This window comes from Callionymus lyra, chromosome 15 (assembly GCF_982586985.1).
Source record: "Callionymus lyra chromosome 15, fCalLyr1.hap1.1, whole genome shotgun sequence".
NCBI classification, from domain to species: domain Eukaryota; kingdom Metazoa; phylum Chordata; class Actinopteri; order Syngnathiformes; family Callionymidae; genus Callionymus; species Callionymus lyra.
In genome coordinates, this window is record NC_141832.1 from 13,903,551 (window position 1) to 13,924,228 (window position 20,678).

At 45.4% G+C, this 20,678-nt stretch overlaps 1 protein-coding gene across 1 annotated transcript; it reads right to left on the reverse strand.

Moving 5' to 3' along the window:
• Positions 1-1,422: 1,422 nt before the first annotated feature.
• LOC148065013 (serine/threonine-protein kinase/endoribonuclease IRE1-like) lies at positions 1,423-20,330 on the reverse strand. Its single transcript, XM_087808365.1, has 8 exons — positions 20,304-20,330; positions 11,243-11,349; positions 9,440-9,509; positions 3,235-3,382; positions 3,039-3,166; positions 2,807-2,930; positions 1,903-1,970; positions 1,423-1,829 (listed from the first exon to the last, which is right to left on the reverse strand). The coding sequence occupies exons 1-8, from the start codon at positions 20,328-20,330 to the stop codon at positions 1,455-1,457; spliced, it is 1,047 nt and encodes a 348-aa protein (XP_087664491.1). The 3' UTR covers positions 1,423-1,454.
• Between the last annotated feature and the right edge of the window lie 348 nt (positions 20,331-20,678).

A 20,678-nucleotide genomic window follows, 5' to 3' on the forward strand; every position in this document is an offset into this window, starting at 1 on the left:
GAAGGGGGTCATCTAAACCTAAAATATTGAACAATTGTCTTAGTAATAAGAAGCTTGACCAGAATTATGTACATTTTTACCATAACTTTATTCGTATATATCACAGTGACATGATACTTATATCATTGGAAACGTATTTACTTTAATATTAAATTAAATCGTACACACATACCTACTACATTACTCCCTTAAAAGTAAATAGTATTTTTATTTTTCCTGATCGATAACCGTAACAGTACTTTATAGTAAGAAACAAGTTTGTTTTCTTCTACATATTAAACAGACTTTTACAATAACTAAATAAATAACGTTTGTTTAACAAAACACTGTGTAAAGAGATACACACAGTGGCGCGAGCTCTCCCACATGGCTGATGCAATACAAGCATCAGCAACAATTTAGCCGTTTTATAACAGAAATAAACACATGATTCAGGGAAATATTAAATAATTGTTGGTTCCAGAAAATGTCCATAACTTTTATGCCTAAAACACCGTTGATGCATCGACCGAAAATGACTGTATTATACTTTAAAATGAAATATTTACGTACCGTTATTAGAGTTCAGCAGGTGAGATACATTAACGGCTGTACTTCCGTCGAGACCCGGAGATCGGCCCTTTCAAAATAAAAGTCCGCGATCAATTCAAGTTGAGCAGGTGTGGGCAATTCAATTACCTCAGGGTCCGCACTTTACATATATTATTTATTATGATTAAAGCAAACATTAACGGATTTATAAATTGCATAAGAAAATCTTTATTTTAAATAAATTAAATTAAAAATGCTATTTTTAGTATTTGTTTTAGTATTTAGTAATATAATGAAGCTGATTATTTTCTACTACAAGGCAGCGAACAAGAAGTTCTGCACTCAAAAAAAAAAAAGTGAGTTTATTGATAAAGTCAGCATATAAGTTATTTTTTAAAAATCTGCGTCACTGTTGAACAGGCCTTATTGTGAACGAGCAAAGACAATGAATCACAGAAAAAAAGAAGAAAACTTCGGAAATTAATTAAAAAAAACAAAAACAATAATAACAACGATGGAATAAAAATAAAAGACAAGTCGTCAACTTCACTTGAACGAGCAGGAACTCCGGCGCCGTCACTTGACTCAATTTCCTGCACGATAAAAAATATTGTAAAATATTTTTAAATTACTGACAAGAGAAGCAAATTAGCAGCTTTAAGCATAGTTCATTTAAAAGATCTGAACCCAGCCCCCTGTTGGCTCCTGGGCGTCAGAAGAACGTGCGGATGGATCTTCGTGAAAGCCTTGGGAACAAGAGGAGGCACTTGACTGGAGGGTCGACAGCTGATTCTGCCGGTGAATCCCAGGCACTGCAGGCCTGGTCCTCACCAGCACACAGAACATCTACCCCGGCTCCATTTCTCCTCCATAAATAAGGCAATAGCGACATTTATTTTGTGCTGGGTGAAAACATTTGTAGTTCACTCTGGTTCACTCGTCTGGGGGGACTCTTTTTGGCAGTGCAGGTGTGTCTGCTCCGGTTCTTCGCAGGGACCAGAGAGTTTCTCAGCGATCAACGCCGATTCTGGTGTCGACTCCTGCGACTGGGACGGAGGTGCTGGAGCACACGTGTGAACCCGCGGCCTCGGGTGCGTGTGGAGGGCATCGGGTTTTAAAAACTGCTCAGCAGTGGAGTAGTAAGGCAAGAAAGGCCTTTCCTGTGTGCAGGTCCGCATGGCCAGGTATGTGTGCATCAGCAGGTGAGGGAACCGTGAGGTGAAATACGAGACAAAGTCATCGGGGATGGAACCCAGAGTGTCCTGAACCTCTAGTGGCAGCTCCCGGTAATGATGTTTCTGAAGAAAAAAGAGAAAGGAGATTGAATAGAAAGTGAAGAAAGTCTTACTTGTGTCAAAGAACAACACAAACCTTGTTCCTCATTGCCCGAAGAAGGTCTCGCACCGAGCCACCCTTGTAGGAACGGAACTTCCTCAAATCTTAAGATGAAAAAACAAAACAGTTATTTGACTTCATTTACTGTATTTTTATTATTTTAATTTGTAACAAAAAATCCATAGTGCACATTATGAGATGATGAGTTCACTCCGTGAGTCTCTGTAACATTAAACATATCAATAAATACAATTGTTGTACTTGTTTTATCATTTAATCAATCTTTATTAGTCAACCGTGAAGCAAATTTGAAAATAAAAATTAAAAATATCCACTACATTATAATAAGCTACTGATGGTTCCTCTCACACGGTTCAGGACCAGAGGAGAGAAATCCTTCCAGACTGTTGCTCCTAAGCTTTGGAACGATCTTCCTCTGTGTTTGATGATCTACTGACTCCTTTAAGAAACATTTTAAGACGTTTTTATTTGTTCAGGCTTTTCCTTGATTTTCTGGAACTCCTGTTGTGTTATCAGTTTTATCTTGATCTTTAAAGTATATACTTTATTGAATATTGTTTGGATTGTTTAAGCGCTTTGTGACCCTGGTCTGGAAAAGCGCTATATAAATAAAAATTACTTACTTACATGTTTTGAAGTTTAAATTTCGGGTTAAATATCTCCGACATTTTAGGGCAAATTAATGTATTTTTTCAGATCCTGTTTTAAATGTCCTTTAAGATTATTCCCAGGAACCCTTTAGTAATCACTGTGTGGTATTCATCTGCAACCGTAACAGAATGGGATGTTTTCCAGCACCAGTGGAGATGCCCGCTTACATTTTCTTTGACTTAAAGTTAAGACGAAAAATGTATTTCGTATCTGATCCTGAAGATTGAATGAAGTAAAGATAGTTGAAGGATCCGTGTCAGACGTTTACCTGTTTGCAGTGGCACCGTTATGTGTTCTCTCCAGTCGCCCTTCACCACCGCTCTGCCGCCGTACTCCAGCCGTCTGACGATCGGTCCGTCCAGCGGCTCCTTTTCTATTCGGTCACTCACGTCCTGAAATAGAACCAAATTAACTTGTTCAAAACACTCTTTAAGTTCATGAGGATTCATGAAGGGAGGCGAAGACACGACTGACTGGTATTAAAAAAAAAAAAAACACACCTGAAAGAACTGCAGCTCTTTCTCCAGGCTCCAGAAGAACGGGTGTTTGAGGACGCACTCGGCTGACGGGCGCTGCTGAGGCTTCTCACTCAACATATTCTCGATGAGGTCTTGAGCCACGATGTCACATGTTAGCAGGAGCTGGGTTCAGAGCCGAGCGAAGACACGAGAACTTTTCCAAGTCTGGTTTTCTCACTGTGCACGTCGGACTGGAGGTGCTCGAGGCTGTAAGTGCCCAGTAAGATGTTCGCTTGTCTCTGTAGAGATTTCCCAAAAGGGTGGGATCCCTGGGACACCACGTAGTAGAACACACAACCGGCAGAGAAGATGTCCACGGAGCAGGTCTGGAAGAGGTCGCATTTGATGGTAAGAATAAACACAACAAACACAAAACATGGGTTTAGTATAGAAATGGGATCTGGAAAAAGTATCAAAAACTAAATTTATGGGGGCGTGGTTTGGCCAGCAATGGAGTAGGACGTGTTGGAGAAGGCTCCCGAAATCTTTCAGTAAAACTTTAAATTGAATTACATTAGCGCTGAAGAAAACGACTTAAACCAGCACTTTAAACCTGTTGGCTAACCAAAGATGTCGGGAAAGGGCACCAAGAACTCCAGGAGCGGTAACTCGACTCAACAACAGTCGAGGCCTGCTGATGCCGAAGCCTCGCGTGAGCGCCCGGCTAGCTCCGAGCATTCAACCCATTGTCAAACGATGGACTTTGAAAAGCTTAAACTGTTAAAGCTAAGGTGGCTAGCGACATAGCAGCGGTTGATGCTAACATTGCGGACCTGAGGTCTACTGTGGGGGAAATGGAGGTTTCTCTCTCTGGCTGCTCCGACGACATCACTCAACTTAAAGCCACAGTGAAGCGTCTTGAGACGGTTGTGACGACACTGGAGAATAAGTGTGAGGACCTGGAGGCGAGATCACGGCGTAACAACGTCCGCATCCTGGGCGTTCCGGAGGGACCCGACAGCTGTTCTACATCCGTGGTGTCCAGCATGCTGAAGGAGGCGTTCGGTTTGGAGGCGATGCCGGAGCTCGACCGGTCCCACACTACGACCGAAACTGAATCCCGGGGATCGTCCACGTCCCATCGTCGTCAGGTTCCACTACCACAGAGACTGTGCTGACATCTTGCGCCGGGCCAGGGAGAGAGGACGCATCAGGTTTGGAGACAATAACTTGTTGATCTTTCCTGACTACACCGCGAAGGTAGCCTGAGCCAGGGCTGCATTCAACGAGGTACGTCAACAACTACGGGCTCTGGATGGAGTTCGGTATGGTCTGTTGTACCCTGCCCGCCTACGGGTCACACATAACGGGACTGAGAGGGAGTTCACATCAGCCGATGAAGCAGCAAAATACGTAAAAATATTGAGTGAGAAGTGATGGTGTCTGTGCTGCTGCATAACTCAGGTTTCTGTTCCTTGACAGCTTGAAAAGTGGTAAATGGTTTAATGTTATATATTAAGTTTTTATAAGATTTCTATTTTGAAACATTTCATTTTTACATTTCTTGTTATATTGTTCTTTGCACTTGCAAATATGGTTATGAATCTTAATACGATTTACAAGTATCTTTCGGATAATAACAATTTGTATTTGAATTTTTTCTTCATCTGCGCTCTATTATGATGTGGCCAGATTTCGGGGGCCACTCATTTGAGGTAGTTGCGTTAACTTTTTTTTGTGGGTTGGTAAACTAACTCCGTCTCGTTTATTATGAACGACTTTTCTTACTTAGTGGGTTTTACACGGCCGTCACTCCAGTTTTGTTTTTGGAGGAGACTTTGCGTGTTGTTTGGGTTTGTGGGTTTTTTCTTTTAACTTTTATTGTTTTTCTTATTCACTTGTTTTTGTTGGTTTTCGGGGAAAAGGGGAAGGGACTCTCCTCGGCTCATCATCACCGTCTCACTTATTAATGTACACAGCATTTGCTTATGAGTAACACAAATCACTTCTCAGGGAGGCCGCTGAGGTTTCTTAGCTGGAATATTAAAGGAATGGGGGAGCCCATCAAACGATCCAAGGTTTTCACTCATTTGAAAAAAAATAATTGTGACATAGTGTTCTTGCAGGAGACGCATCTGAGAATTAAAGATCACAATAGACTGCGGAACCCCTGGGTGAGTCAAATATTCTACTCAAATTTTAACTCAAAAGCTAGAGGGGTCGCCATTCTTGTCAACAAGAGAACACAGTTTACAGCCACAAAGGTAATAGCGGACATAAATGGCAGGTATGTTATCGTTGCTGGTACCCTCATGCAAACCAAAGTTCTCTTGGTAAACATCTATGCTCCTAATTTTGACGATGCCACATTTGCAGGGAAATTACTTAGTGGTCTTCCTTTCCTAGACTCTCACTCTGTAATCTTAGGTGGGGATTTTAATGGTGTCCAGGAAAATACACTAGATCGTTCTAGCTCTAAAAAACAGACACAGTCATCAATGTCAAAAATGTTTATGGATTTTGCTATTCGGAGTGGTCTGGTTGATCCTTGGAGACACAGGAATCCTTCCTCCAAGAATTTCTCTTTCTTTTCCCCAGTCCACCATTCATATTCAAGAATAGATTGCTTTTTAATAGATGAGACTTTGAACCCTCTCGTATCCAATTCGGATTACTTAAGTATTGTTATCTCTGATCACGCTCCAGTGATCTTTGATATAAATTTGTCCACTCACAGGCACAATCGACCACCCTGGAGGTTTGATTCACTTCTACTGGCAGATCTGGACTTCTGTAAATTTATTTATAAATCAATAGATGATTTTTTGGACATAAATCGTAAAGACTGCTCCTCTCATAGTTTACTATGGGAGACATTAAAATGTTACCTCAGAGGCCAAATAATTTCTTATTCGTCCCATACAAAAAAAAAATTAAATGCTAGAGTCTCACAAATTGTTGTTGACATAAGTAATCTGGATGAAAAATATTCTGAAAATCCAACTCCAGAGTTGTTCAAACGGAGGCTCGACTTGCAGGCAGAGTTCGATCTGATATCTACCAAAGATGCAGAACGCTTACTTCTCCGTAGTCGCGGCACTTATTACGAACATGGGGAAAAACCATCCAGATTATTGGCTCATCAACTCCACAGGCGAGCAACCTCTCGTCATATCATGGAAATAAGAAACAAAAATAACTCATTGACAGACGACCCCATCGACATTAATAATATTTTTAAAACCTTCTATTCGGATTTATATAGTTCAAATTTTCCGGAGGATGATCATGTAATGAGAGACTTCCTGGACAAATTGTGCTTCCCATAAATTGAAGAAACTCAACGGGAAAAACTAGATGCAGCCTTGACCCTAGAAGAAATCATACAATCAATTAGAAATATGCAATCAAACAAAGCCCCTGGACATGATGGTTTCCCTATTGAGTTTTTAAAACATTTCAATTGAAATTAGCCCCACTATTACTATCTGTGTTCAATGAATCACTTGAGCTTGGCACGTTGCCTCCAACGTTTACCCAGGCACAAATTGTAATACTACCCAAGAAAGACAGAGACCCGAGCTTGTGCGGCTCTTACAGACCGCTCTCTCTACTAAATTCTGATGTCAAAGTATTAGCAAAGATCCTCGCTACTAGATTAGAGAAAGTCATGCCTACCATAATATCCGAAGAGCAAAATGGTTTCATAAAAGGTATTCTTCAATACCCGCACTTTATTTAATATCATTTACTCTGATCAGACTGAGGCTCAACCAGAGATTGCAATATCGTTGGATGCCGAGAAGGCCTTGGATAGAGTAGAGTGGACATACCTTTTTTCCGTTTTAGAAAAATTCAAATTTGGGGACGTATTCATTTCCTGGATACGTCTTTTGTATTCTTCGCCTCTTGCCAGTGTAATCACAAATTATATCAAGTCTAATAATTTTGGTCTAGAACGTGGAACTCGCCAAGGTTGCCCACTCTCTCCGTCACTTTTCGCTCTATCCATCGAGCTGCTATCTATTGCACTGAGGTCTGAAAGAGGGTTTCAAGGTATCATACGCAATGGAAAAGAACACAAACTCTCTCTTTATGCTGATGACTTGCTTCTCTATGTTGAAAACCCTGCTGTTGGTGTGCCTGTGATTTTGAACATTCTGGACAAATTTGGTAAATTTTCCGGTTACAAATTAAAACTCGATAAAAGTGTTTGTTTCCCTATTAATGGCTCAGCACAACAAATGCAATCGTCCAATTTCCCGTTTAAATTTAATCTGACTGGCTTCAAGTACTTGGGGGTCAATGTTACTTCAACTATATGTAAACTAGTTTCAGCAAACTTTACCCCTTTAATATCAGAGATGAAATCTGACATCCGTAGGTGGTCCAGTCTTCCCCTTTCATTAATTGGTAGAATCAATGTGGTCAAAATGAATATTCTTCCTAAATTCTTGTATTTTTTTCAAACTCTGCCATGCTTTCTGCCCAAGTACTTCTTTAACACTATTGATAAGATAATAAGTTCTTTTTATGGTCTGGAAAAACGCAGAGGATCAAAAAGGCAATTCTTCAAAATTGCAAATTTGATGGCGGTCTATCTCTACCAAATTTTCAAGCTTACTACTGGGCCTCTCACATTCAAAAAATTGGCTTCTATGTGGCATCGTCAAAATTTTCTTGGTGTCATATGGAGCTGGCGTCTTGTCGGAGAACCTCTATGACAGCTCTGTTGTATTCTTCACTTCCCTTAAAACTTTCAGAATTTACAAATAATCCAGTTGTTCACAAACAGTTAAAATGTGGCTTCAATTCAGGCGTCACTTTAAGTTTAGAGATGTTTCTCCTCTTACATCCGTGAGCCTTAACCATGCGTTTCCTCCTTCTGTGTTGGACTCTTCATTCGCTGCTTGGCAGGATAGAGGTATTAAACATATAAAAGATTTGTACATAAATGACATTTTTGCCGATTTTAATGAGCTTTCTACATTATATTAGCTACGGGCTTCACAGTTCAGATCCGAAGTTTTGTTTCCAAAACTTTTTCAAACTTTCCCTCACTGCCTCCCAATCAACCCTGGGAAGAGTTTCTTACAATTAATCACCAGCAGAGGGGGTCAATCTCTAAATTATATGCCTCTATCCTGTCAATCAGCACAGAAGATACAGGAACAAGGGAGCGATGGGAGGAGGAGCTGGGGATGCGCATCACTGAGGATTACTGGGGGAGGGCATTGCGTATGGTTGGGTCCTCTATCTCGTGTGCTCGACTTGGACTGATCCAATTCAAACTTCTGTTCAGAGTTCATTACTCAAAGTCCAAACTGTCGAGGATCTACGACACCATTACTGATGTATGTGACAGATGTCAGAGCTCTCCATGCAACCTCTCACACATGTTTTTCTTAATGCTCAAAAATTCAGATTTTTTGGTCCATATATTTTTCAATCATGAGCACAGTGCTTGGCGTGCAGTTGAAACTTTGTCCATATATTGCTCTCTTTGGTACACCTAACATCACCAGTGGACTGAGCACCGCACAGAGAGAAATGGTTGCATTTACTTCACTGCTTGCCAGACGCTGCATCCTCCAGAGCTGGAAATCATCTGATGCTCCACCAATACCAAAATGGCTCAGAGAAACAATGTACTATCTTAAATTGGAAAAAATTAAATACACATTAAGAGGCACTACAGAGTCATTCTATATCAAATGGAAACCTTTCATCGAATATTTTACTGAACTTCAGGCACTGCCTGACTGAGAAGAAACTATATTTTTACGTGTCATTCCATCAGTACTGTGAGATGAGCCGGGGAGGGGTGGGGAGGGAGGGGAGCACACGGGTATTCTTATCAAATTCATATTGAATTCAAATGCTCAAACTTTTTTTTGATGTATACACTGCATTTCAAAAGAAAAAAACACCTTTGGTTTGTTATCTGTGTGTTGTTTACTTTTTTTTTAGTTAATGTATTACTTTACTTTATTTATTTTTTTATTTCTATTTCTATTTTATTTTCTGATTGGGGGGAAAAGAAACGAAAATCTTTTTTTTCTGAATTTCCCTTGTCTGTTAAAAAAACAAAAAAGTATATTACATGTGTGAAAATGTATACATTGTTGAATATGTCTCAATAAACATATTTGAAAAAAAAAACAAAAAAACAAAATTTATAAGATCAATTCTAACAGAAATAAAACACATAGATCTAAACATCACTAGATGACTCAAACATTACAGGTGTGAGGAGATCTTGTGAGGGGAACAACTTGCATTGTAAACGCAGCTAACAAATCAATGATATAAACATCAATGCCTGTGAAGCTCATCTGTAGACGTCTCCTCAAATAATCTCCGATAAGCACTTATTTCTTCTGCAGGTAAAAGCGTGAACTCTGGGTTCTGAATCTTGGAACGGATGAAAAAGCACCACTAACCGTGTTATCCTTGCAGTCCTCGCTGAGAACCTCGGGAGCGATCCAGCCCTCCGTCCCAGGAACCCCAGACCTTCCGAGATCATGGCCCGAACACGTCCATGTGCGTTAGGCATGGACACCAGGATGTTGTGAGGTTTCAGGTCTCTGTGGACTGGAGTGGACAGGATGAGGACCAGCGGGCAGGAGCACAGATAAAGTGGTGGTGGTGGTTCCTACCGATGTTGAGAGAGTGTAGATGCGGCCTGAGACTGCAGTGATACTGAAAAAAGTGTCCGGTTTGACTGAAGATAATCGTCTACCTGGCTGGTCCCAAAAAGAGGAAGTTCAGCCTTCTGCCCCTCCATGCACGCTCAGTGCCTCACAGCAATGAAAACATCACGTTCTACTTGGGCTTCACATTCAGGGGCCTGGTAGCCTGCAACATCACTAAGAAGTAGCTCATCAATAGCCTTACATTTTGTTCCTGGGAATCCAGCCTTAACCACGATGAAATATGTAGAATTGTGACAGAATCTTATGCACTTATATCATACACTTGTGTCCTTTTGCCTCTTTGCAAGGAAACAGTTTACGAGCCAACAGCAAATTCTAGCTGCTTCCAGAGGATCCCTGTAATAATTGCATCTAATGTCACAAATACCCACTGCTACTGAACTAGTGGACAAGGACTGGTTCAGTATTTTGTACTATACTCATATACCACTGCAAATTCAGTATTTTACTGTCTTGTTCTAATTTGTCAAACTTTTGTGGATGTTCATGAAAAATAAATTGTTTTGGTGAGGAAAATAAAAAATTGTATGGTTACATTTTTCATATACTGCTATACCGGTGAATATCACCAAACAAAGATCAAGTTTTTCTACGGGGGACCTATTTCACTGCTGCACACCAACAACACAGCGTCTGCGGCGAGAGATCTCAAAGCGAAGCACACGTTGTTGCCTCAGATTAACTAATACCACAAGAGCAGCCACGTGTGTAGTGTGGAAGTTTGGTTCAGAATGAAAGACGCGATCAAAACAACTATCTCTTACCAATGCTATCGAGCAAAAGTGTTAGCCGGCATCGACAACACTAGCAATTTGCTTCACAACCTTAGCCGAAAACACGTTTTAGATAAAGTACCCTCCACATCCACAGCTCAATCTGCACCCTCTCAAATGGGAATCACATTCAACCTCGTTAAAGATAAGGTTCCTGTAATAATGATGGTTAACTGCACTGATTATGCAACTATGTCCAAACATTTTTTTCCATTTTGACTGCAACCATTATCATTCTCATCTTTAACATAATAACTGCCACCATACTGAAGAGGTTATGCTTTAACCTGTGTCTGGACATGAAAACAAAACATGATACAACCCTTATGACAGTAGTATGGGCTATTTAAGCCAGTGGTTCTTAACCTTGTTGAAGGTTGAGATTACTGATTTTTTTGTCTTCCACTTTCAGTCAGCACTCTTACACTCCATTGATTTGTCCACAATTTAGCAGCTTTGGCAGATTTTAGGGGCGGACACCATTTTTGCTGTTTCAAGCAAGAACAAGAAGCTGCGCTCCGGTTGGTTCTGGGAGCTCACGGTGGAAAGAAGGACGTGATGATTGTTCTTCGTCCAAGGCTGTGGTGCAGAAGAAGACACTTAACTGGATTCTCCAGGTGAATTCCATGCACTGCACACCTTGTCCTCATCAGCCCACGAAACATCAACTCAGCATTGCATTGGAAAAGTTGTTGGTACAGATTTAAGAAAACAATAGCCACGATATTTTTAAGTTGGGCGTGACACCTTGTCACACCTGTTCAGGAGTGGCACTGTGTTCTCGACTGTCACGTTATCAAACCACAGCTTCTCTTCTATTCTGTCACTCACAACCTGCATGGAACCAAATAAACTGTTCTCAAACTGAGCATAAAAAGGGCAAAGCAGGTAATTTAATGTTAGGCAGTGACACTAGCTTAGAGAAACTAAGTTATCTCTATACTTTTCTTTAGATACAGGTTGGTAACCTGGTTAAGCCCTCATAGAACCACTGCTTCTTTGCAATGTTACTTTGTGATGCTCAAATGTATTTAGAAATCCTCTTGGTGTCCATATTTTCATGTACACTACCACAAATGTTGCTTTGAATTAACTATTCAAGAATGGCTCGCCCCCTAGTGTTTTGTAGGGAAACTTGGTGCTTCGTCATCATTTATATGTAATGATAATTGTACAGAATGTTCTGAATGGTTACAATCTAGCTTTTTACTGATGAGACATGACAACTGAATATAAACACGAAGATAAAATGATTAAAACACAAAAACAAGATAAAATAACTTTTCCTTTGGCTCGACGATGAACGATCCACAGCTCAATCTGCACCCTCTCAAATGGGAATCACATTCAACCTCGTCAAAGATAAGGTTCCTGTAATAATGATGGTTAACTGCACTGATTATGCAACTATGTCCAAACATTTTTTTCCATTTTGACTGCAACCATTATCATTCTCATCTTTAACATAATAACTGCCACCAAACTGAAGAGGTTATTCTTTAACGTGTGTCTGGACATGAAAACAAAACATGATACAACCCTTATGACAGTAGTATGGGCTATTTAAGCCAGTGGTTCTTAACCTTGTTGAAGGTACCGAACCCCACCAGTTTCATATGTGCATTCACCGAACCCCTCTTTAATGAAAAATAAAATGTGATTACTTGTATTCCCCGTCTCCATGCAGCTTCAAGAAGTGTTCCTTCAGTTTTGCCTGTGCAACACTAGAGTTGCTCAACTTGGCTTTGAAAATCCTGCAGATAGGACGCTCACTCCCATCACGTTCCATGTTACATGTGAATCCATGTTGTACATATTTGTCGGTCCACTTTCTTCTTTTTCCCAACATAGTTAGTACCGATTAAAATATTAACAAAGGAATAACGTGACGTACTACCATGACAGTCGCACTAAATTCCCCTCAGCACTGATTGGCCAAGCAGTGTAGCATTATCGTCTGTAGCCAATGATGGCCAAGCAGGGTCTGTCATCACGAATTTACACGATAATTCGGGTGTGTCCGAACCGCCGTGGCAGAGGCTCTGCCGAACCCCTGAGACCAACTCGCCGAACCCCTAGGGTTCGATCGAACCCAGGTTAAGAACCATTGATTTAAGCCAACCGACTGCAGTAATTATTTTCTTATTAAAAGAAAATGCGGGTAAGAAAACTCTTGCATGAGAAAAAAAAACCCTGTTATATACCGTGAAACAGTGATAGAATATTTTTTTTTAAACGTGATATGAACATTTCGTCATAAACGCTCATCATCTCTCATCATGCAACGTTCTCCGTCATTTTGCCAAAAAGTATTACTTTGATGAATCTTCACTGCACACCTTGTCCTCATCAGCCCATGAAACATCAACTCAGCATTGCATTGGAAAAGTTGTTGGTACAGATTTAAGAAAACAATAGCCATGATATTTTTAAGTTGGGCGTGACACCTTGTCACACCTGTTCAGGGGTGGCACTGTGTTCTCAACTGTCACGCTATCACCTGTCCAGCAGCTTCTCTTCTATTCTGTCACTCACAACCTGCATGGAACCAAATAAACTGTAAACAAACTAAGCAGAAAAAAGGGCAAAGCAGGTAATTTAATGTTAAAGGCAGTGACACTAGCTTAGAGAAACTAAGTTATCTCTATACTTTTCTTTAGATACAGGTTGGTAACCTGGTTAAGCCCTCATAGAACCACTGCTTCTTTGCAATGTTACTTTGTGATGCTCAAATGTATTTAGAAATCCTCTTGGTGTCCATATTTTCATGTACACTACCACAAATGTTGCTTTGAATTAACTATTCAAGAATGGCTCGCCCCCTAGTGTTTTGTAGGGAAACTTGGTGCTTCGTCATCATTATATGTAATGATAATTGTATAGAAATGAATGAATTTACTGGATACCAGCATAAGTCACAATCTTAATGGTGAAAACTGAATGGCTGCTGGATCGCAGTATTCCCAGTTCAACTATGTTTGCCATGTTTTTGTGTGACCACTTTACACCAATACTGATGACGTAGAACATCCTAGTTCACGAAGAATATAGAAATGATCATATTGACCAAGTACACGCGCAACAACTCTTTTTCCACGTTTCTGCTGGACAAAACTTCTTCGAAAACGTCGAAGGTGAGTAACATGTTTATTAGAACCACTATTATATTAAAGTCAAACATTTATCTGCGAGTCCAAATATCTTTTAAATCGACCGATTCACTCACTAATTTCTTTGGTCAAGACCGACCAGCCATGTTGACTCTCATTTTACGTCACTTTCAACGCCAACGTCATGAATTGAATCATTACAAATACACTGTTACTGTGCACCATGTTTCCATTGATGTATATTTAAACAACATGTGGCATTTTTGTTCAATCTGGGCTGTTAATTTGTCTTTTCTATGCATGTTTTTAGAGTCAGATTTTCTAATTTAACTTTAATAAATTATTTAAATGATTAATTCATTGATAAAAATGACCATCATTGCATAAAGACACTGTTTTGTTACATATCAATAACCATAACAGTACTTTATAGTAAGAAACATGTCTGTTGTTTTCTCTCGTACATATTACACATAAACGTTTACAACAATTAAATAACGTTTGTTTAACAAAACACTGTGTAAAGAGATACACACAGTGGCGCGAGCTCTCCCACATGGCTGATGCAATACAAGCATCGGCAACAATTTAGCCGTTTTATAACAAAAATAAACACATAATTCAGGGAAATATTAAAAGACTGTTGGTTCCAGAAAATGTCCATAACTCTTATGCCTAAAACACCGTTGATGCATCGACCGAAAATGACTGTATTATACTTTAAAATGAAATATTTACGTACCGTTATTAGAGTTCAGCAGGTGAGATACATTAACGGCTGTACTTCCGTCGAGACCCGGAGATCGGCCCTTTCAAAATAAAAGTCCGCGATCAATTCAAATTGAGCAGGTGTGGGCAATTCAATTACCTCAGGGTCCGCACTTTACATATATTATTTATTATGATTAAAGCAAACATTAACGGATTTATAATTTGCATAAGAAAATCTTTATTTTAAATAAAAAATATATATATATATACATTTTTTTTATCTTAAAAATGCTATTTTTAGTATTTGTTTTAGTATTTAGTAATATAATGAAGCTGATTATTTTCTACTACAAGGCAGCGAACAAGAAGTTCTGCACTCAAAAAAAAAAAAGTGAGTTTATTGATAAAGTCAGCATATAAGTTATTTTTTAAAAATCTGCGTCACTGTTGAACAGGCCTTATTGTGAACGAGCAAAGACAATGAATCACAGAAAAAAAGAAGAAAACCCCTGAGTTATCTATTATAACCTCAGGTTCTGCGAGTTGGTGCGAAGCCCTCCAACGGCTTCGCTATGGGTTTACCCCGAGGCACCGCCTCGTCTCTGAGAAAGCTTAATGAACTCGCCACCCAGCAGGGGGCAGTACCTTCCTATAAAGGCGGGCAGTACCCGCCGCACTTTCTCCAACTGAAAACTCAGCGAGAAGGGCGGCCGCTGGGCGACGAGGTTGGAGGGCTTCGCACCAACTCGCAGAACCTGAGGTTATAATAGATAACTCAGGGGTTCTGCTTCATTGGTGCTCCGCCCTCCAACGGCTTCGCTATGGGTTTACCCAAAAGGCGAAGCCTGACGGGATAAATGTACCCCCAGCTGGACGCCGCTCCTGGAGCAGCATCACTAGGGCCCCGCCGGCCCAGGGTCCAATCCCACTTGAGCCGTGGGCCCTGAGGGGGGCACAACAGCGCTCAAGACAGTATGAGCTACTGATCCCGCCGTTACGTCGAGGAGATAGGCCTTAGCGAAGGTAGACGTGGACGCCCAAGAGGCAGCAGAGCAGATATCCTCTGCTGCCACACCCCGCAAAAGAGCCACTGAGGCTGCCACGCCACGGGTGGAATGTGCCCTCAGACCGCTAGGAGCGGATCCACCCGCTGCTCGGTAGGCACGGATAATGGCCGATCTCACCCAATGAGAGAACCTCTGGGGGGAGAGAGCCTCTCCCCGCCGGCATCTACCGTGGCAGACAAAAAGGGCATCAGAGCGCCTAAACTCGGCCACCCGCCGCAAGTAACAGGCCAACGCCCTCACTGGACACAACAGGTGGAGACGCTCCTGACCCGGGTCCGAGTGAGGCGGCGGGTGAAAGGCCCGCAGCGTGAAGGTCGTCGCCCGGAACAAGGAACTCAGAATCTTCGGGCGGAACGCTGGGTTAGGACGCAAAGACACCGAAGACTCCTCGACGCCAAAGGAAAGACACTCAGGGCTAATGGAGAGGGCACAAAGCTCACTTGCTCTCTTCGTGGTTGTTAGTGCCAGAAGGAGCGATACCTTGAAAGACAAGATATCCAATGGGACTTGGTCAAGAGGCTCGAAGGTCGGCCCTGTGAGAGAGTCCAGTACCAACTGGAGATCCCACTGAGGGCTTGAAGGCCTTGCAGGAGGTCGAAGCCTGCAGGCACCCCGCAGGAAACGCGCCACCAAAGGGTGGGCGCGAACCGAAGCACCCTCAAAACCGACGTGCCTCGTCGCTATGGCTGATGCGAACACTCTCAGTGTCGCCACAGTCCGCCCGTTATCCAGCAAATGTTGCAGGAAAGACAGGATAGCGGAGACCAAACAAGAGCTGGGGTCCAAGGACCTGTCTGAACACCAGCGGGAGAATATCCCCCACTTTGAGGCATAAAGCCTAAGTGTTGATGGGGCCCGGGCGTTCTCCAGCGTGTGGAGAACGTCCGGGTCCAGGGTCCCGATCAGCTCGTCCCGTGCAGGAGCCACACCTTGAGAGGCCGGCCCAGCACCGGGGGCGCTGTCAGTGTCCCCCCCGCCTGACACAGGGCAGCGGGGCCCCAAGGGATGGCCCACGGGGCCCCGACCGGCATGCGCACCAGCTCTGGGAACCAGAGCGCCCCCGGGGAGTCTGGTGCCACTAGAATTAACCTCAGCCCCCCCCGCCTCGTCCTCCGAATCAGGGGGAGAAGGAGCCGCGGAGGAGGGAAGGCGAACAGCAGACCGACCGGCCACCTCGAATGGGCTAAAGCGTCCACGCCTAGTGGGGGCCGGTCCGAAGCCCTGAGGGAGAACCAAAGAGGGCATTTGAAGTTCTCCTTGCTGGCGAAGAGGTCTGCAACCGGGTGACCGAATCGAGACCAGATCTCGCTTGCCACTGCCTCGGACAGACCCCATTCGTCCTGGACGGCCCCCCTCGACAGTCTGTCCGCTACTGCATTCAGCTCGCCCGGGACGTGCTGGGCTCTGAGCGAAAGCAGGTGACAGTCCGCCCACAGCCAAATCTTCCTTGCCACACACAGAAGGGCTGGGGATCTGACTCCACCTTGGCGATTTACGTACGCCACGGCGGTGGAGCTGTCTGAAAATACTAGGACGTTGGACTGTGACAGTTGGGGAGAGAGGTGAAGCAGGACATTGTGAATCGCCTTCAGCTCTAGCCAGTTTATGTGTCTGAGCACCGGACTGCTCCAGACCCCACTGGCATAGGCCTGACCCGAGGTGCCTCCCCAACCTGTCAGGGAAGCGTCTGTGAACACTTGAGTGTAACGAAGGACGCAACCCAATGGAACTCTCCGCCTGAGGTTGGCGTGAGAGTTCCAGAACTGGATGTCCTGCAAAACCCGAGCGGGAAGGCGCACTTTCCGACCTCTTTCCCGCTTGAGGTCTAGCTTGAGACGACCAAACCATCTCTGAAGCTCCCTCATGTGCAGCAAGCCCAGCCGAACAACCGTGTGGGCTGCCGCCATGAGCCCCAGGAGGGACATAACAGTGCCTGCTGTTGTCACGCAACTGTGTTGTCAGTCGGAGAATGGGCTGGATACGCACGTCCGGGAGGCGCGCGTATCCTTCCTCCGAGTTCAACAGTACCCCCAGGTAAACTAACTGTTGAACTGGAGTCAGAGCGCTCTTGCTGAGGTTCACTGTGAACCCCAGGGTGGCAATATGGCTCAACACCTTCTGTGTGTGAGCGTAACTTTCTGCCTCTGACCTGGCAAGGATCAACCAGTCGTCCAGATAGGTCAAGATCCTTACCCCACTCACTCTCAAAGGCTCCACTGCCGCTTCCACACACTTGGTGAAGGTCCTGGGTGCCAGAGAGTAGCCGAACGGAAGTCGAGTGTACTGAAACACCCGACCCTCGAGGGCGAAACGCAAGTACTTTCGATGTCTCTTGACTATCGGTATGTGAAAGTACGCGTCGGTCAGGTCGATAGATGTCATCCAATCTCCTGGACATACACCTGAAAGCAGTTTCTTGACCGTCAACATGCGAAACGGGCGGGTAGCTATGAACTTGTTCAAATAGCTGAGGTCCAGAATGGGCCTCCAACCCCCGGTCTTCTTCGCCACGAGGAAGTACCGGGAGTAAAACCCTGACATCATCTCGGCTGCAGGGACCAGTTCTACGACCTCCTTCTGCAGCAGAGTAGACACCTCGTTTCTAGGACAGGATAGTTTCTCCTGCTCCACCATACGCGTCCAGAGAATCCCTGAAAAACGCGGGGGTTGACGGGCAAACTGTAGCGCATAGCCCCGCCTGATTACTCCCCCCAGCCAAGTGGGTCCTAGAAGTAAAACCAGGCGACTCCAAGCCGAATAATGTTCTGTCAGAACCGCAGCCCTGGCGAACCTTGGGTAGTCCTCCGGCCCGCCCCCCATGGACGGGCCGTAGACGAAAGGGCATCACACAAGCCGCGTCTCTATCTCTTGAATCCACAGAGCATGTACTCGAGTTGGATTCACTAGAACCCCCACTCTCATACATAAAAGCCGGCTCTGTGGGAGAAGCGCGCAAGTGCGCGTGAGACACCTCAGATGCGCGTCGTGCGTGTTTCCTTCCCCCCCCGGAAGTCTTCCCAACTCCCTGAGCACTTCTTAGTGTCACCGGAGCTGACAAAACCCGCGATGTGGAGGAAAGCGCTGGAGAATTAACCCGGAGCTGAAGTGAGTTAGGTCCCGCGCGCGTCGGCACCGCATCACTCACCCGGTCCCGTACATTCTCCAGCCCCGCTGGCGGTCCCGACCTGTTCGTCACTCGTGAGATCCGACCGCCACGCACCTCTAGTTGATCGACCAGACGGGACGGAAGTTCCTCGCCCTCGCCTGGTCTCAGAACGGCGAAAAAACTCGCGCGTAAAAACACCAGGTTGCGTCAGTTCCATGGCGTTTCTCCGCCGCCAAACGTGACGTCCTCCACGGTGCCAGTGTTTGTAGACAGCGCTGTGGGGGAAGGAACAACCTCCGGTTAACATAGACATGTCCGGACAAGTTCCACTCACCTCATCAGCTGTCACGCTCTGTCGGGCACGAGCGCTGGTCGACGCGGAAGTAAACACAGCTGATTCAGCCGGTCTCGCGGACCTCTGCTCGTCTGTAAACAAAACACATGTGGTTGGAGTCTGCCCCTCATTCGTGTGGACAGACTCCGTTATTGCAGTCTCGGTATTGCAGTCTCGGTATGACCCGGATGACTCGTATGACTCCGCTGCTGGCTCCCCGGCTCCTGCTGCGGAACCCGGCGACGCTCGCTCGTCGCCTGCCGCGGCTGTTGCCGTTGCTGCTGGTGCTGCTGGGGCGGCTGGCTCTGGTGACGCTTCCCCCCCGCACCAGCTGATGGGGCCGACGAACGGGCTCTCCGTCTCCGAGCGCCGGACCCCCGTCGCGCCTCGTCCTCACGCCCATGCAGGTGATGGCGGAGCTGCGCCGACTCCTGCTGCGCTGCCTCCTGCCGGGCCACGACGTTCCGGAGCTCCGGACCGAACAGCGAGTCCTCCGTAATTTGTCCGTCCAGGAGGAGCCTCCGGTCTCTCTCCGGCAGCGCTGTGGCCAGGTCTAGCCACAGGTGCCGGTGGCCCAGCTGTCCAGCGTCGCGTAGACCCCCTCCCAGGATCGCGTACGCCTGCGACATCCGGAGGAGCGCAGCCACCGAGTCCTTGACTTCCTCCAACTCCGAAGGTCCAAGGTCGTCTCGGTCCACGGTGAGCCTGTCGAGCGCACCGCACAGGAGAGCCATGTTTTTCGCGAGGGAGACCACCTGCGTCCCCCCCTTGTAGGATCGGTTGAACAACATTGCCGTCAACCTGTCTTCAGCTCTAGGCAGAGCTACAGGGCGGCCTGGCCACAGTCGAGCCCCCGGGTCGAGGGCGGCACGTACCGTATCCGAGGGCTCCGGGACACCGCGCCGCCAGTCCACCCCGTCCACACGGCAATAGGGTCCGTAGGATCCTACGGGAGGCCCTGAAGCCATGGGAGAGGCAGACCCTCGCCGCGCGTAGCCCCAGATTTCGTCCAGCTTAGGACAAATAACCCCCGGAACAGCAGGCCTGCGCGCTTCGTTCCGCCCGACCTTCACTCCGCATGTAAACGGTGGTGGCGCGAGTGGAGGCACGGGGGGGAGCTCGACCTCCATGCGGTTCGCCGCGGCGGTGAATATGCGCGGCAGGGCGTCAAGCGGGTAGCGAGGAGCCGGCCCGGCTCCCCCGACCGCTTCGACGTCCCCCGGCTCGGAACCGAACAGGGTGCTCGGATCCGCCTCATAACACCGCCGGTCGTCCTCCTCGTCGTAGTCGGCCCACGACCTGGCTGGAGGATGCGGCGTGCGCCGACGGGCCTCGTATGCTCCCCGTCTCTTCCGGACCTCCTCGGGAAGCATACGGCAGGCCCCACAATCCGCAACCGCGTGATCTGGGCCTAGACAAACGAAGCAGAGCACATGTGTGTCCCCCCTCCCCAGGGGGGTGTCACACGTTAAACACAAAGACACGTCTACGTCCACGCTCATGCTTACGTCCGCCATGCTGTAACGAGGAGCTTTCTCGCTGAGTTGAAAATGGAGAAAGTGCGGCGGGTACTGCCCGCCTTTATAGGAAGGTACTGCCCCCTGCTGGGTGGCGAGTTCATTAAGCTTTCTCAGAGACGAGGCGGTGCCTCGGGGTAAACCCATAGCGAAGCCGTTGGAGGGCGGAGCACCAATGAAGCAGAACTTCGGAAATTAATAAAAAAAAAAAAAAACAATAATAACAACGATGGAATAAAAATAAAAGACAAGTCGTCAACTTCACTTGAACGAGCAGGAACTCCGGCGCCATCACTTGACTCAATTTCCTGCACGATAAAAAATATTGTAAACTATTTTTAAATTACT